This window comes from Callorhinus ursinus, unplaced genomic scaffold (assembly GCF_003265705.2).
Source record: "Callorhinus ursinus isolate GAN/ISIS: 27379988/994484 unplaced genomic scaffold, GSC_fseal_2.0 scaffold11, whole genome shotgun sequence".
Lineage (NCBI taxonomy): Eukaryota > Metazoa > Chordata > Mammalia > Carnivora > Otariidae > Callorhinus > Callorhinus ursinus.
The window spans coordinates 38,785,222-38,804,351 of record NW_027397073.1 but is presented as its reverse complement, the minus strand read 5'-3'; the positions used below and the strand labels follow the sequence as shown (position 1 = coordinate 38,804,351).

General features: G+C 35.8%; 1 protein-coding gene across 8 annotated transcripts in view; it reads right to left on the bottom strand.

The window, feature by feature from the left end:
• Positions 1 to 19,130, bottom strand: part of CCDC178 (coiled-coil domain containing 178) — a 427,560-nt gene that overhangs the window by 271,789 nt on the left and 136,641 nt on the right. For all 8 annotated transcript variants that reach the window (XR_012379920.1, XR_012379921.1, XM_025886654.2 and 5 more), the window contains one exon: positions 15,812 to 15,995. Coding sequence is in view for 6 of the 8 variants with exons in the window: in XM_025886654.2 (XP_025742439.1) it covers positions 15,812 to 15,995 (184 nt within the window). In the remaining 2 variants the exon portion in view is untranslated. The remainder of the gene's footprint in view (positions 1 to 15,811; positions 15,996 to 19,130) is intronic.

Below are 19,130 nucleotides of genomic sequence, written 5' to 3'. Positions count from 1 at the left end.
AAAGCTTTTTATCTTGTTGAAATCCCAATCATTCATTTTTGCCCTTGCTTCCCTTGCCTTTGGCGATGTTTCTAGGAAGAAGTTGCTGTGGCTGAGGTCGAAGAGGTTGCTACCTGTGTTCTCCTTTAGTATTTTGATGGACTCCTGTCTCACGTTTAGGTCTTTCAACCATTTGGAGTCTATTTTTGTGTGTGGTGTAAGGAAATGGTCCAGTTTCATTCTTCTGCATGTGACTGTCCAATTTTCCCAACACCATTTGTTGAAGAGACTGTCTTTATTCATTAGACGTTCTTTCCTGCTTTGTCAAAGATTAGTTGACCATAGAGTTGAGGTCCATTTCTGGGCTCTCGATTCTGTTCCATTGATCTATGTGTCTGTTTTTGTGCCAGTACCATACTGTCTTGATGATGACAGCTTTGTAATAGAGCTGGAAGTCCGGAATTGTGATGCCGCCAGCTTTGCTTTTCTTTTTCATTATTCCTCTGGCTATTCGGGGTCTTTTCTGGTTCCATACAAATTTTAGGATTATTTGTTCCATTTCTCTGAAAAAAGTGGATGGTATTTTGATGGGGATTGCATTGAATGTGTAGATTGCTCTAGGTAGCATTGACATCTTCACAATGTTTGTTCTTCCAATCCATGAGCATGGAACGTTTTTCCATTTCTTTGTGTCTTCCTCAATTTCTTTCATGAGTGTTTTATAGTTTTCTGAGTACAGATCCTTTGCCGCTTTGGTTAAATTTATTCCCAGGTATCTTATGGTTTTGGGGGCAATTGTCAATGGGATCGACTCCTTAATTTCTCTCTCTTCTGTCTTGTTGTTGGTGTATAGGAATGCCACTGATTTCTGTGCATTGATTTTATATCCTGCCACTTTACTGAATTCCTGTATGAGTTCTAGCAGTTTTGGGGTGGAGTCTTTTGGGTTTTCCACATACAGTATCATATCATCTGCAAAGAGTGAGAGTTTGACTTCTTTGCAGATTTGGATGCCTTTGATTTCTTTTTGTTGTCTGATTGCTGTGTCTAGGACTTCTAATACTATGTTAAATAGCAGTGGTGATAGTGGAATCCCTGCCGCGTTCCTGACCTTACGGGAAAAGCTCTTAGCTTTTCCCCATTGAGGATATTCGCTGTAGGTTTTTCATAGATGGCTTTTATGATCTTGAGGTATGTACCCTCTATCCATATACTCTGAAGAATTTTGATCAAGAAAGGATGCTGTACTTTGTCAAATGCTTTTTCTGCATCTATTGAGAGGATCATATGACTCTTGTTCTTTCTTTTGTTAAATTATTGTATCACGTTGATGGATTTGCGGATGTTGAACCAATCTTGCAGCCCAGGGATAAATCCCACTTGATCATGGTGAATAATCCTTTTAATGTACTGTTGGATCCTATTGGCTAGTATTTTGGTGAGAATTTTTGCATCCATGTTCATCAAGGATATTGGTCTGTAATTCTCCTTTTCGGTGGGGTCTTTGTCTGGTTTTGGGATCAAGGTAATGGTGGCCTCATAAAATGAGTTTGGAAGTTTTCCTTCCATTTCTATTTTTTGGAACAGTTTCAAGAGAATAGGTATTAATTCTTCTTTAAATCTTTGGTAGAATTCCCCTGGGAAGCCATCTAGCCCTGGGCTTTTGTTTGTTGGGAGATTTTTGATGACTGCTTCAATTTCCTTCGTGGTTATAGGTCTGTTCAGGTTTTCTATTTCTTCCTGGTTCAGTTTTGGTAGTTGATACATCTCTAGAAAGGCACCCATTTCTTCCAGGTTATCCAATTTGCTGGCATAGAGTTGCTCATAATATGTTCTTATAATTGTTTGTCTTTCTTTGGTGTTGGTTGTGATCTCTCCTCTTTCATTCATGATTTTGTTGATTTGGGTCATTTCTCTTTTCTTTTTTATAAGTCTGGCCAGGGATTTATCAATCTTGTTCATTCTTTCAAAGAATCAGCTCCTAGTTTCGTTGATCTGTTCTACTGTTCTTTTGGTTTCTATTTCATTGATTTCTGCTCTGACCTTTATTTTTTCTCTTCTCCTGCTGGCTTTAGGCTTTATTTGCTGTTCTTTCTCTAGCTCCTTTAGGTGTAGGGTTAGGTTGTGTATTTGAGACCTTTCTTGTTTCTTGAGAAAGGCTTGTATTGCTATATACTTTCCTCTCAGGACTGCCTTTGCTGTATCCCAAAGATACAGTTGTGTTTTCATTTTCATTGGTTTCCATGCATTTTGTTAATTCTTTAATTTCCTGGTTGACCCACTCATTCTTTAGTAGGATGCTCTTTAGCCTCCATGTATTTGAGTTCTTTCCGACTTTCCTCTTGTGATTGAGTTCTAGTTTCAAAGCACTGTGGTCTGAAAATATGCAGGGAATAATCCCAATATTTTGGTATCAGTTGAGACCTGATTTGTGACCTAGGATGTGATCAATTCTGGAGAATGTTCCATGGGCACTGGAGAAGAATGTGTATTCCGTTGCTTTGGGATGGAGTATTCTGAATATGTCTGTGAAGTCCATTTGGTCCAGTGTTTCATTTAAAGTCTTTATTTCCTTGTTGATCTTTTGCTTAGAGGATCTGTCCATTTCAGTCAGGGGGATGTTAAAGTCCCCCACTATTATTGTATTGTTGTCAATGTGTTTCTTTGCTTTTGTTATTAATTGCCTTATAAAAGTGTCTGCTCCCATGTTAGGGGCATAGATATTTACAATTGTTAGATCTTCTTGTTGGATAGACCCTTTAAGTAAGATATAGTGTCCTTCTTCATCTCTTATTACAGTCTTTGTTTTAAAATCTAATTTGTCTGATATAAGGATTGCTACCCTAGCTTTCTTTTGGTGTCCATTAGCATGGTAAATGGTTTTCCACCCCCTCACTTTCAATCTGGGAGTGTCTTTGGGTCTAAAATCTGTCTCTTGCAGACAGCATATTGATGGGTCTTGTTTTTTAATCCAATCTGATAGCCTGTGTCTTTTGGTTGGGGCATTTAGCCCATTTACATTTAGGGTAACTACTGAAAGATAGGAATTTAGTGCCATTGTATTGCCTGTAAGGTGACTGTGACTGTATATTGTCTGTGTTCCTTTCTGATCGATGCTGCTTTTAGGCTCTCTCTTTGCTTAGAGGACCCCTTTCAATATTTCTTGGAGGGCTGGTTTCGTGTTTGCAAATTTCTTTAGTTTTTGTTTGTCCTGGAAGCTTTTTATCTCTCCTTCAATTTTCAATGACAGCCTAGCTGGATATAGTATTCTTGGCTGCATATTTTTCTCGTTTAGTGCTCTGAAGATATCATGCCAGTCCTTTCTGGCCCACCAGGTCTCTGTGGATAGGTCTGTTGCCAATCTAATGTTTCTACCATTGTAGGTTACATATCTCTTCTCCCGAGCTGCTTTCAGGATTTTCTCTTTGTCTCTGAGATTCGTAAGTTTTACTATTAGATGTTGGGGTGTTGACCTATTTTTATTGATTTTTGAGAGGGGTTCTCTGTGCCTCCTGGATTTTGATGCCTGTTTCCTTCCCCACATTAGGGAAGTTCTCTGCTATAATTTGCTCCAATATACCTTCTGCCTCTCTCTCTCTTTCTTCTTCTTCTGGGATCCCAATTATTCTAATGTTGTTTCGTCTTATTGTATTGCTTATCTCTCGAATTCTGCCCTCGTGATCCTGTAGTTGTTTCTCTTTTTCTCAGCCTCTTTATTTTCCATCATTTGGTCTTCTATATCGCCGATTCTCTCTTCTGCCTCATTTATCCTCGCAGTTAGTGCCCCCATTTTTGATTGCACCTCATTAATAGCCTTTTTGATTTCAACTTGGTTAGATTTTAGTTCTTTTATTTCTCCAGAAAGGGTTTCTCTAATAACTTCCATGCTTTTTTCAAGACCAGCTAGTATCTTTAAAGTCATGATTCTGAACTCTAGGTCCGACATCGCACTAATGTCCGTATTGAGTAGGTCCCTGGCAGACGGTACTACCTCTTGTTCTTTTTTTTCTGAGGTGATTTTTTTCGTCTTGTCATTTTGTCCAGAGGAGAACAGATAAATGAGAACAAAATGCTAACAGGTTAACAACATCTCCAGCAAATATACTCTATACAAATCAGAAAAGACCTGAAACCAGGGCAAAAGAAAGGGAAAGAAAGAAAAAAGAAAGAGGAAAAAAAAAGAAAAAGATAAAAACAAACAAAAACAGAAGAAAACAAAAAAAATCAGAATATGATCAAATATGATCAGGCTAGTGCATAGATCAGTGCCACACACTAGATTTTGTGTGTATTTTGGTCTGTTAGAAGAAAGTGCCTCCTAAAATTTTAAAGGAAGAAAGACGTATATGTACAAAATAAGGGTTGATACAATGAAGGGATGGACGATGACTGTAAAGATGAAACTTATAAAAGGTTTTATAAACGGAATTGATAAGAAGTTGTTTGAAAGAAAAAAGAAGAAGATTCAAAAAAAAGAAAAAAAGAAAAGAAAAAAAATGGGAGAGACTGTGATCAGGCAGGGGACTAGAACAAAGCCATACACTAGTGATTTAGGGTATATTTTGATCTGTTAGAAGAAACTGCATATCAAAATTTTAAAGAGAGAACAACATATATATATATATATGCCAAAAATAAGGGTAACTACTATGAAGGGATAAAATATGACTCTAAAAATAAAAAATAAATTTTTTTTTAAAAAAGGGATTGATAAGATGTTGGTTGAAAAAGGGAAAAAGAAAAATTCAAAAAAAAAAACATAGTTAAAAAATTAACTTTGAAATACTAATGAATCATGGTAAAAAAAAGCCATGAATTCTATGTGCAGTATTCCCCTAGCACTGGAGTTCTCCCGTTCTCCTTGATCGGTAAACTTGATCTTGGCTGGCTGTTCGTGCTGATCTTCTGGGGGAGGGGCCTGTTGCCGTGGTTCCCAAATGTCTTTGCCGGAGGCAGAATTGCCCCGCCCTTGTCGGTCCGGGCTAAGCAAGCTGCTTGGGTTTGCTCTCAGGAGCTTTTGTTCCCTGCAAGCTCTCGGTACAGCTTTGGAGGACCAGGGTGAAAATGGTGGCCTCCCACTCTCTGCCCGGAGGAGCTGAGAACTCGGGGCCCCGCTCCTCAGTGCGCCCCCAGAGAAAAGCAGTCCATCACTCCCGTGTCCCCGGTCTCTGGCCGCACTCCGTGCTCACCTGGCCTGTGACCGAGCGTTTCTATCTCTGGCACCCGACCCTGTGTGGAGTCTCCAAACCCAGCAGATCCCTGCAGTGCACTCCCGCGCCGCTCCTCCTGGGGGAGGGAGGGGAGTCTCCCCGGCTCTGCTGCTTGTTGGGTCCCTGCTGGAGGCGCAGTGGCCCGACTGGGCCGCGGATCACAGTTTATGGCCACCCCGAGCTGAGAGCCCACGTCTCGGCTCCGTCTCTGCAGCGGCTTCCCCACTCCGATACTTGGGAGCTCTGCCATACTCAGGCACCCCCAGTCTTTCTGTGACCCTGAGGGTCCTGAGACCACACTGTCCCACGAGGGTTCCACCCCCCGCTTAGCCACTGGAGCGACGTCCCTCAGGGGAGCCAACTTCTAAAAGTTCCGATTTTGTGCTCCGCGGCTCTATCACTTGCCAGAAGCGGCCGACGGAGGCCCACTCCCCCGCCGTCTATCCTCCCGAATATCGCCTCGGATTCACTTCTCCGCACGTCCTACCTTCTAGTAAGTGGTCGCTTCTCTGTTCAGAGAGTTGTTGCTACTCTCCTGTTCAATCTCCTGTTGAGTTCGTAGGTGTTCAGAATGGTTTGATCCCTATTCAGCGGAATTCCTGAGACCAGACAAATCCAGGTCTCCTACTCCTCCACCATCTTGCTCCACCCCCCTCTCCTAAAGCCATTCTTTTAACTCTAATTTGAGATACTGGAGCTGTATATGTATACAGTTTTCTTTTGCCAGCTGGAGTTAAGTTAGGCTTTGTCAATAGAGGGCAGTGGAGGGGCTTACAAGGCTGCAACAAAGCACTTAACATCCTTGTTCTGATTCCAGTTATTTTCTTCTTCTTTCTGCAGAATTGCTGCCAGCTGGTATCTGGAAAACCAATGGTGCTTGCCCTCCAGTCAAGTTCTCTACCCAGAAACTCCATTCAAACTCCATCAAATTCTCTGGCATCTGGCAAGCGGCTGCTTATGGTCATCCACTGAGACACAGCCACACTCTTTCCAGTAAGACCTTACTCTGCTTTGGGGGAAGGCAGCCTCTTCCATACTCATTACTTCTTTGGGTACTTTCTTCATCCGTAAAGGCTGTGGCTGCCCCCTATACGTGGCTATTTTTATATTCTTTAGAGCAGAGGTCAACAAGCTTTCTCTGTAAAAATTTAGTAAAAAATTTTGGCTTTGGGGACATAAAGTCTCTGTAACAAATAGTTAATTCCGGTTTTGGAGAATAAAATATATCAAAAGATCACTTTGAAGAGTTCGAAAGAAGCCAAAGAAAAGGGGGAGCATTCTCTGATGCTGGGAAGAGCCCACACTAAAATGGTCACCTTTGACGGGCTGCCTGGCTTTAGCAGCCAAAAACCAGAAGGTGGCAGCAAAGAGCTATTCTACTGGAAGAGACTCCTCTGCTAGGACAAAGAACTGAAGAGCAATGTAAGGATTCTGTGTGTCCTGAAAAGCACATTTAAAGAGAAAAGAGGAGTAAATACTAAATATAAATAGATATAAGCTCAGAATCAAGGAAGTAGCATCACTCTGCTTTCCAGTGATGGAGGGGAGCTAAGACAAAAGTTGGAGAATTCAAATAATTATAAAAGGTCTGAGACCAGGACAGAAATAGACTTTAAAATTTATAGAGTTATAGTCATAAAGAAAAATTTAGTATTTCTGCAAATAACTGAGTTGGAATCAGTGGGACAGAGCAGCTCTGGCTCTACATTGTGAGAAACTGTTTAGTGGCCAGGATCCTAACAAAAAGTCCAGGTAGCAGCCCAAACTGATTCTTTCTAAAAATAAACACAAAGGTACTATTTTATCTTTCTTTTTCTATGAAAAAAACATAGGTTTTTTTTTGTAGAAGCATTTTTAAATTACAAAAAGTAAAATTAAAATAACCTAAATCCACAAACCCGAAGATATGCATTGTGACTTTTTGGTGTATTCCTTTTTAGGTCCAGGCATTAAAGTTGTTATGTTGGTAGAGTCAGCCTACTAAGATCTTTCTGAGCCACTAAAAAAAGTCCAATTTTTTAAAATTAAAAACTGAATTTACAATTTATCCTTGTACTCACATATTTTAACAACTATTCTATTACTGTAAACTTTGTGTATTGTTTTCCCATTATATGTTAACTATGTATTCATGCTTTCCATAAACATTTACTGAGTACCTACTTTGTTTTAAGCACTGTTCTAGGCATTGAGATGCCCCAGTGTACAAAACAAACAATTCTTGTCCTCTTGGAGCATATTTTCTTATTGCTATTTTGTTACTAGTATAAACATACTTAACATGCATCTTTGTACCCTTTGTTCATCTTTATTATCTAGTGATTTTCTTTAAGCCTTGTTTTTAGAAATAATGTTAATTAACTATAGATTACAACTGTATTTAAAGTTCTCTACATATACTGGTTTAATATCCACAAATCAGTCAACATGATACATGACATTCAAAAACTGAAGGATAAAAACTATTTGATCATCTCAACAGATGCAGAAAAAAAATCTGACAAAATCCAACATCTGTTCATGATTAAAAACTCTCAACAAAATAGGTTTAGAGGGAACATACCTCAACATAATAATAAATACATGACAAACCAATAGCTAACATCATACTCAATGGTGAAAAATTTAAATCTTTCCTTTATATCAGGAACAAGACAAGGATGTCCACTTTCACCACTTTTATTCAACATAGTACTGAGAGTCCTAGCAGCAGCAATCAGACAACAAAAAAATAATAAAAAGTATTCAAATTGGTTAAAGAAGTAAAACTATCACTATTTGCAGATGACATAATACTATATATAGAAAACCCTAAAGACTCTACCAAAAAATTATTATAACTAATAAATGAAGTCAGTAAAGTTGCAGGATATAAAATAATACATAGAAATCTGATATATATCTATATATTAATAATAAAGTAGCAGGAGAAATTAAGAAAACAATCCCATTTAAAATTGTATCAAAAACAATAAAATATCAGGAATAGATTTAACCAAGGAACTAAAAGACCTATTCTCTGAAAATTGTATGACATTGACGAAAGAAAGTGAAGACAACACAAATGAAATGATATACCTTGCTCATGAATTGGAAAAATTAATATTGTTAAAATATCTACACTCCACAAAGTGACTAATCCACAGATTCAATGCAATCCCTATCAAAATACCAACAGTATTTTTCACAGAACTAGGGAAGAATCTTAGTAAATTAAAAACACTGAAACACACTACATCAAAAACTAATGATGCAATGTATGGTAATTAACATAACAATAAAAAATTAAAAAAAAATAAAATAAAAACACTGAAATAAAAGTAAAAGAGTACATGATCAAAGCTGTTAATATGGAACACAGAAAGAGATAAAGAAGAGTGACTGTGCTTGCAATCTATAGCATAAATGATTGAGTTTCTGAGCTGCTTAAACCAGAAGGAAACATGAAACATTAGAGACTGCCAATTATTAAGAGAGAAGGAATATAATTTTATCAAGAAAAGTTTTTTCTTAGTTCTGAAATCTAACATAAATTAAGTGCATAAGTTTTTGACCATCTTGAACAATATGACTACCTCTTTCATTAATTTAAAAAAATCAAGCAGCAATAATCCATTTTGACCATTACTTTCACCAACTTCTGTTAAAAGTCAAGGATGTAATATCAACTTAAAATTCAATAAAAGCTACTGTACATGGGTCAAGAGTAATACACTTTATATTTTACTAATAGGTATAAATCCTCAAGAATCAAAATAAATAAATTATTAGAATGTCCATTTTCTAACCATTTTAAAATATCATCAGTCTCAATCAGAATCATGATAGAAGCTGTATAGTACACAAATCACATTTTGGCTTATTAAAGCTATTTTACTGTTAATTGAACTGGATATTCTCTAAGAAGGCCTGAAGTGGTAAAATTTATGACCTCTGAGAAAGTTTTTTAGAAGGTTTTGATTTTTACTTTGCTCAGATGAAGGTCCTATATAAGCTTTATCTCAGAGATTAACAGATAGTATTTGAGGGGAGGGCCAAGATTTTTCTCTAAAGAAGAGTTAAGGGTTGTTATAAATACTTGAAAAAGAAAACCAAGCAAAATCATAACCTTCTAAAGTATAAAGTTATAGATCAGATTACTGTGCCCTAGAACACTGTAAAGACATAACAGATTGTCATTTTCTAGCATTAAAAGTAATCCCTAAACACCTAAACGAAGAAGGCTAGAAATCATACATTTGCTCTTAGACCACAACGGAATTAAACTAGAAATCAATTAATAGAAAGTTTACTGGAAAATCCCAAAATATATAGACTAAACAACATATTTCTAAAAAACATATGGCTAAGGAATAAATCTTAAAAAAATTTATAAATATTTTGAACTAAATAAAAACAAAAACACAATTTATCAAAATTTGTGGGATACAGCAAAAGCAGTGCTTAAAGAGAAATTTATAGCACTGAAAGCATATATTAGAAAAGAAGAAAGATGTAATACCAATAATCTAGATTTCAACCTTAAAAAACTGGAAAAAGGAGAGAAAATTAAATCAAAACTAAGCAGAAGAAAAGAAATAGTAATAATTAAGAGCAGAGATCAATGAAATTGGAAACAGAAAATCACAGGGAAAAAAATCAATGAAACCAAAATGTGGTTCTTTGAAAAGATCAATAAAATTGATCAGCCTGAAGCCAGATAAAGAAAAAAAGAGAGAGGACACAAATTACTAATATCAGAAAAGAAAGAAGTGATCACTACAGATCCTTTGGATATTGAAAGAACAGTAAAGGAATACTACGAAAAACTCTATTTTGAAAAACTGGATACATTTGATGAAAGGGAACAATTTCTTAAAAGACATAATCTGCCAAAACTCATATAAGAAGAGGTAGATCATCTAAATATGCTGCTATTAAGGAAATGAAATTAATAATTATTTACCTTCCAAAACAGAAAGCACCAGACCCACACAGGTTCACTAGTGAATTCTATCAAACATTTAAGGAAGAAATTATACTAAATCTCTACAATCTCAGAGGATAGAAGCAGAGGGATGCTTCCTAACTCATTCTGTAAGACCAGCATTACTGAAGCTAAAATGTGTGTGTGGGAGGGAGGGGGTTGGGATATTTACAAAAAATCTATAGCTAACATAAAAGTTTATGGTGAGAAACTAAAGCTTTTCCAGTAGGATCAGGTATAGGCAAGGATGATTTATCTCAACATTCCTTTTCAATATTGAACTGGAAAACCTTGGAAATACATTGATAAAAAAAGTATAAAAAATATACAGATTTGGAAGGAATAAATAAATCTGCCTTTGTTCACAGATGACATGACTGTATATTTAAAAATCCAAAAGAATTAACAAAAGTACCCCTGGAAATAATAAGTAATTATGTACAGGTGCAGGACACAATGTGAATAAACAATCTTCCATTGTTTTCCTATATGCTAGCAATGAACAAGTAAAATTATAAATTAAAAACAATGATTATTCATATCAGTTCCCCCAAAATGAAATAATTAACTCTAAATCTAATAAAATATGCATAAGATCTATATAAGGAAAACTCTAAAACTCTGATGAATGAAATAAAAAAAAACTAGATAAATGTTGAGATATTCTATGTTAACAATAGGAAGACTCGATATTGTCAAGAAGTCAGTTCATCCTAACACAATCTGTAGATTCAATTCAATTACTACCAATATCCTAGTTATTAGGATATATTAATCAAGTTATTATGTGGCTATCGACAAAGTGATTCTAAAATTTATCAGGAGAGGTAAAAGACCCAGAATAGCCAATGCAATATTGACAAAGAAAAAAGGAAGAGGTGTAAACACATTCAACATGAAAACATACTATAAAGCTACATTATTCAAGACAGTGCAGCACTGGTAAAAGAATACACAAATAGACCCACAGAAATACAATCAATTGATCTTTGACAAGAAAGCAATGACAACACAATGGAGCAAAGACAATATTTCCAACAAGTGATGTCAGAACAACCGGACATCCACATGCAAAAAGAAATGAAGCTAGATGTACTTTATACCTTTTACAAATATTAACTCAAAATGGATCATAAACCTAAATGTACGTAAAAAAACTGTAAAACTCTTAGAAGATAACAAAAGAAAACCTAGATGATCTTGGATATGGCAATAACATTTTAGATACACCACCAAAGGTATGATCTGTGAAAAAAAAATAATAATCGATAAGCTGGGTTCATTAAAATTAAAACCTTCAGCTCTATGAAAGCCATAGTCAAGAGAATGAGCAGGTAAACCACAAACTGGGAGTAAATACTTGCAAAAGACAAATCTGACAAAGACCTGTTATCCAAAATATACAAAGTACTCTGAAAACTCAACAGTAAGAAAACAATATGTTAAAAAGGGGGCTAAAGATGTTGGGGCACCTAGCCGGTTCAGTCAGTGGAACATGGGACTCTTGATTTTGGGGCTGTGAGTTCAAGCCCCATGTTGGGTGTAGAGAGTACTTTAAGGGAGGGGTAATGAACTTAACATACAACTCACCCAATAAGATATACAATGGCAAATAAGCATATGAAAAGATGCTATACATCATCTGTCATCAGGAATGTAAATTAAAAAACAACAATGAAATATCATTACATGGGTATTACAACAGTCAAAATCCTAATCACTGACAACATCAACTATTGGTAAGGATGTATGCATTGCTGGTAGGAATGCAAAATGGTACAGTAACTTTGTAAGACACTTTGGCAGTTTCTTATAAAACTAAATACATACTAAGATCCAGCAATCATGTTCCTTCACTCATACCCAAAGGAGATGAAAATTTATGTCCACATAAAAACCTGCACATGGATACTTATAGTGGCTTTATTTATAACTGCCAAAACTTGGAAGAAACCAAGATGCTCTTTAATAGGTGAATACATAAATAAACTATGGCAATCCAGATAAAGAATATTATTCAGTACTAAAAAGAAACGAGCTATCAAGCCATGAAGACATGAAGGAGGGGCGTCTGGGTAGCTCAGTCGTTAAGTTGCTGCCTTCTGCTCAGGTCATGATCTCAGGGTCCTGGGATCGAGCCCCACATCGGGCTCCCTACTCCGTGGGAAGCCTGCTTCTTCCTCTCCTACTCCCCCTGCTTGTGTTCCCTCTTTAGCTGTCTCTCTCTGTCAAATAAATAAATAAAATCTTAAAAAAAAAGACATGAAGGAATCTTGAATGCATATTAGTTAAGTGAAACAATCTAATCTGACAAGGCTATATACTATATGATTCCGACTATATGATATTTTGGAAAAGGCAAAACTATGGAGACAGTAAAATGCCAGTGGTTGCCATAGTTGCCATCAGAGGGAGAAGGGATGAACAGGTAGAGCACTAAGAACTTTTCAGGCAGTGAAAATACTCTGTATGATACTACTATGATGGATACATATTGTTATATATTTGTTCAAAATCTAGGCATGTACACACCACCACCAAGAGTGAACTGTGATGTAAACTATAAATTTTAGGTAATTACGATTATCCAATATAGGTTAGTCCTTGGTAAAAAATGTCCCACTCTGGTGGGGGATGTTGACAATGGTGGAGGCTATTCATGTGTGGGGGCCAGAGGTATATGGGGAATCTCTGTATCTTCTCTCAATTTTGTGGGGACCCTAATACTAAAAAATAAAGTCTAAAAGGTGATCCTAATATGGTTATTTTGAAATTTTGAGCCTGAATGAATCTTTTTTGGTTGGAGTATATATCTCCTTAGTGTCTGACTGACTAGTTTATATCAACTTCAGAATCAGAAAACCTTGTCCCCAAATTCTACAGTTACCTAAAAACTATGCTACTTTGGGCAAATCATTTCACCCCAAAATGAACAAATTAATAACACCTTCACAGTATTATGCACAGTGAATTAACATATATAAAGAGTAGCCTACAGTAGGCTTGCAGAAAACTGTCTTCCTTTCTACTTCCTTTCTTCTTTTCTACTAAGTTTCACTTAGTTCTAGTACTATGATTTTTAACCTAGAACCAGAGTGGCCTGATGTTCTTCTTTTCCACCAAAATTCTAGTATGTTCAAAAAACCCTCCAAATTCCTGCAGCTTGCACAAAAACCTTCTATTTAAACATTGAGAAGTACTTAATATCTGATAAGCTTTCAAGATTTTTCTTGTTATGGTATTACATTCTTCAGACAACACTGAATGATTTTCTGTTCATTCTGTCAATACCATAACTGAATACATACTACCTTTTTATTGACTTCTCTCCTATCCCTGTGGATAATTTCATCCTGGGACTTAGCTAACTGTGCCTTTTCTGAATAGGTGAGTTATCGGGATTGAAGGTATGAAAAAATTGGGACTAATTATCTGTAATAGCTGGAAAATTCCAGAAACTGCCAAATATCTTGATTGTTCAGGGTTGTTTCTAGTCTAAGACTGCCTAAGTCTTACTGAGGATTGTACAGGTACATTAATTTGAGGAAACATAACTCAGAAATTTTACCTCTAAGGTTTCAAAAGGTTATTTCTCAAAGCTAGCTCAGATGCGGTAATGCTATAATTTCTAGAAGACATGAATTAAGGGCAGAACCAACAAATATACAAAGTTACCTGCAAGAAAAACATGATGCCAAGACTCAGAAAATTAAATAGATTTTTATTACTTAGTCAATGAGAGACAGTGGGGTCATTACAAAGGCAAAACTACAAACCTGAATTACTCCAAACCTGAATTATCTAAGGACTATCTAGAAATTTATTTTTAATTCATTACCACTCTGACACAGATACACCAAAGAAAATTAATCCCCTATATATTCAGCTCAGAGATTAGTTTAAGTGTTTAGTAATGGGGAATTACTTCCTAAAATGCATAATTTCTTTCTGTTGCTTCTTTCTGTGTCTTAGCTACTAAAGGGTAGAGAAAGGACCTGATTAATACTTTCTTCAATTTTGCTTGAATAAAACCAGGGGGACACTTACACTTTGCCTTAGGTTGGTAAAGCAAGAACAGTGGAGTTACATCAAATTTGCACTCAACCTATAAACTGTATTTTATGGCATCAGGAATACTTAGAAAAAAAAAATAAACAATTCAATATAACATCCTTCTTAATAGATGAGTGCCTCGGGCTAGTGAAGCCATATAGCTGAAGAACTGAAGGCAGGTTATGACAGCTATGAGATAAATATGTGAACAAAGGTTTCCTGTCAATTGAAAAAATTAAGAAACATTGTTAAGTGACCAAATCAGGGGTTGATGTCTTCACTGATATCCTCAGTGGAAAAAAAAATTAATTATTGGCCATTGAGAAACACAGACTAACGAAAAATTAAAGAATATAATTTTAATATAATATAAGATAAAACAACATCTACTGGGTTATTATATATGCTAAACCATATGTATAATCACATGCTTTATATTTTTAGAATAACTTTGAGGTGGGGGCGCCTGGTGGCTCAGTGGTTAACCGTCTGCCTTCGGCTCAGGTCATGATCCCAGGGTCCTGGGATCGAGCCCCACGTCAGGCTCCCTGTTCAGCAGGAAGCCTGCTTCTCCCTCTCCCACTCCCCCTGCTTGTATTCCCTCTCTCATTGTCTCTCTCTCTGTCAAATAAATAAAATCTTTAAAAAAAAAAGATAAAAAAAATGAAATAACTTTGAGGTTAATTTTTACTATACATATAGTTTCTATCATACTAATTTTGGAACATATATGGCATAAAAAACCCATTAAGTAATCCATGGGAAGGGATAGAGGTAAAATACACCAAGTCCATCGAGCAGCTGGATTCAATGTGGGAACAAAATCCTAGTCTCTCAGGTATAGAAACATTTATTGGAAGACAATCTAAGTGTCCTAAATTTAGAAAGCACAAGAGAAAGTCTTCACTGAACACAGAACACAGATTCTGAATTTTACAAACAATTGTATGATAATAAGTATTCAATAAGTAAATGCTAAAGATGGGAGGAGTGTGAATATGATGTGTGATGGACAGAAGTAGCCTGTTAAAGTGGTCCTTTATGTGTGGCAAAATGGAGTTGACTTTGCTAGCGTCTATACCAAATGACAGGGGGTGGCTATTCATCATGTTTCTCACTTAGGAATAGATTTGTGGCCTATGAGCAGTTGTTTCTGTGGAAACACTATGGTCTACTAAGCATTGCTTGGTGCTCAGGAATCCAGTAACTTGCAGGCCTGATGTAGGTAATCCCTTTTCTTATATTAGTAAGGTGCAAGGGCACTTCCCAGCAACGCTTCTTCCCATAGGCAGGAACTATTATTATACATTAGATACACAGGATGAGTTTAAACCAACCACCATTCTTCTGGTGATCCAGGTAGTTTATGGTCAGTAATAGGAAAAAGCAGACGTTAAATGTTGATTTGCTACACTGAGCCCCATTCCTCTTCTATTCATGCTGGGCGTCTGAAGAGAAATGATTTTATTCAGATTTGTTAGAAGGAGTAATTATTTTAAAAGGCTATTATAACTTAAATTAAAATCAAACTATCATCAACAAATCAATAAAACTGAGGTTAATTACCGTTTTTTACAACTAAGCAGAACACAGAGATACAAACCTTGAATTTTCTTCTCACTTCTGCTATTTTCTCTTCTAATTCCTCTGTTTTAACTTTGGTTAGGTGGAAAATAGCACCAAGATGATAAGCTTCCCTGTATAATTGTTTAAGAAATTCATCATTTTTTGACCTTAGTTTCATCGAAGATTGGATTTCAGACTCAAACTCTGCTTTTTTCTTTATACTGTAAAAAACAAAACAAAAAAATTGATATGATTATTTCAAAAGAGTATATATTGAGGCAAATATATTTAATAATAGTAAAAAAGGAATAAGGTCATGCTTTAAATGTTGCCAAAAATATAAAATAACCAGATACTTAACTAAAACTTGAATACAAAGAATATGACCCAAAATTCTATTTATTTTTCTGCTTTTCCTGTTGGCTACTCTTAATTGTCAAGCTGTGCTCAACCTCAGAAGGATATCAATAAAAAAGGCTTGGAGACCTCAAATGTTCAGCTTTCAGAGGATTTATTCTTTCTATATCAATCCATCCCTTCTAATCCTATATAACATTGCTATTAAGAATAATCAAATAGGAGAAAAATGCAGTCCATGAAAAAGAGAAACAAAACTTAACAAAAGAAAATTAGTAAGTAAAACAAAACTTTCAAAAAGAAAACCAGGGGCGCCTGGGTGGCTCATTTGGTTAAGCATCTGCCTTCGGCTCAGGTCATGAACTCAGGGTCCTGGGATCCAGCCCTGTGTTGGGCTCTCTGCTCAGCAGGGAGTCTGCTTCTCCCTCTCCCTCTGCTTGTCCCCGCCGTTTGTGCTTTCTCAGATAAATAAATAAAATCTTTAAAAAACAAACAAAAAACCAAAAAGAAAACCAATAGCTAAGAAGAAAGAGTTAATAGAGGGAAAAAGTAAGACATTAGATTGGATACCACCTTTTTCCAGATACATACCATTGAGGCATACAAGATAAGAAGAAAATAAAAATAAGACATAGCTACATTCACAAATGAGGTAACCATCTCTATAGAATAGAAATAAAACTGGAAAGCAAAATAAAAGTAGAGGAGAATCAGCCAGAAACTAGCTGAAGGTATGTGTTACCTGGGCAAGGTTCACTGCATCACAGCAGGGGTTTCTATCAGTTGTACTTGTTTGTGAAAGAACCAACGTACTGATGAAGGCTATAGGTTTATAGAAAGCTACAGCATTGGGAAGAAAAGACTTAAAGACCAAGAACTCAACCAATGGGTAAAGAAAAAATGAAAAAAATTTGAAATACAACATACAAAAAGCAGTTCTAAAAGGGAAATTGATAATAATAAGTGCGTACATTAAAAAAAAATCTCAAACCACCTAACTTTATATCTCAAAGAACTAGAAAAGTAAGAACAAACTAAGCCCAAAGTTAGAAGAAAAGAAATAACAATCAGAGCAGAAACAAATGCAATAAACCAAGCTATAGAAAAGATCACCAACAAAAAAAATGTTTTTTTTAAAAAAAATATGTAGGGCGCCTGGGTGGCTCAGTTGGTTAAGCGACTGCCTTCGGCTCAGGTCATGATTCCGGAGTCCTGGGATCGAGTCCCACATCGGGCTCCCTGCTCAGCAGGGAGCCTGCTTCTCCCTCTGACCCTCCCCCCTCTCATGTACTCTCTCTTTCTCTCATTCTCGCTCTCTCAAATAAATAAATAAATCTTTAAAAAAAATATGTAAAAACTGACAAACCTTTAACTACATTAAAAAGAGAGAGAGAAAAAGAAAACTCAAATTAATAAAATCAGAAATGAAACGGCTACATTACAACTGATAACACAGAAATATAAATGATCAAAGAAACTACTATTATGAACAATTATATGCTAACCAATTGGATACCCCAGAAGAAATGTATTCCTAGAAACACACAATCTACCAAGACTGAATCATGAAAAAATAGACAATCTGAACAGATCACCGATGAATAAGAAAACCGAACCAGTAATCAAAAACTCCCAGGACCCTGATCATGACATCTTTATCTTTATCTAATTAAAAAAAGACCCAACCTGACTGCTTTACTGGTGAATTCTACCAAACATTTAAAGAGGAATTAATGCCTATTGTTCTCAAACTCTTCTAAAAAATTTAAGAGGAGGGAAAGCTTCCAAACTCAATTTATGAGGCCAGCATTACCTTGATACCAAAGCCAGACAAGGAGATTACAAGAAAAGAAAATTACAGGCCAATATCCCTGATCAATATAGATGCAAAAATCTTCAACAAAATCCTAGGAATCTGAATTCAACAACAAATTAATAGGATCATACATCATTATCAAGTGGGCTTTACCCATTGGTTGGGCTTTATCTCTGGGAAGCTAGGATGGTTCAAATATGCAAATCAGTAAATGTGATACACCACTTTAGTGGAATTAAGGATAAAAATATGACCATGTTAATAGAAGAAGAAAAGAATTTGACAAAATTCAACATCCATTTATGATAAAAACTCTCAAAATATTGTATATACAGGTAATGTATTTCAACATAATAAAGGCCACATATGACAGTTAACATCACACTCAGTGTAAAAAGCTGAAGGTTTTCCTCTAAGATCAGGAACAGACAAAGGTGCCCACTCTTACTGTATCTTTTTCAACACGGTACTGGAAGTCTTAGAGTATTTAAGCAAGAAAAAGAAGTAAAATGTATCCAAATTAGAAAGGAAGAGTTAAAATTTTCGGTTTGCAGATGACATGATCTTATATAAAGAGAACCCTAAAAAATTCCACCAAAAAACTGTTAGAACTAATACATAAAATTCAGTAAAGTTGTAGAATACAAAATCAATATACAAAAATCTGTTGCATTTCTATATATAAACAATGAACTATCTGAAAAAAGTGAAACAATCTCATTTAGAATGGCATCAAAAAATAATAAAATATGTAGGATAAAATTTAACTAAGGATATGAAAGATCTATACACTGACATTGTACATAAGACACTGATGAAAGAAACTGAGGAAGACAAAGATATGGAAAGATATCCTGTGTTTATGGATTGGAATATTTAATAATGTTAAAATGTCTATACTACCCAAAGCAATCTAGAGAGTCAATGAATCTCTATTAAAATTCAAGTGGCATTTTTCACAGATATAGAAAAAAAATCCTAACATTTGCACAAAGCCACAAAAGACCCCAAATAGTCAAAGCAATCTGGAAAAAGAAGAACAAACCTGGAGGTATCACATTTCCTTATTTCAAACAATATTATAAAGCCATGGTAATCAAAGCAGTATGATACTGGCATAAAAAACAGACACATATACAAATAAAACAGAATGAAGAGCCCAGAAAAAAACTTTTGACAAGGA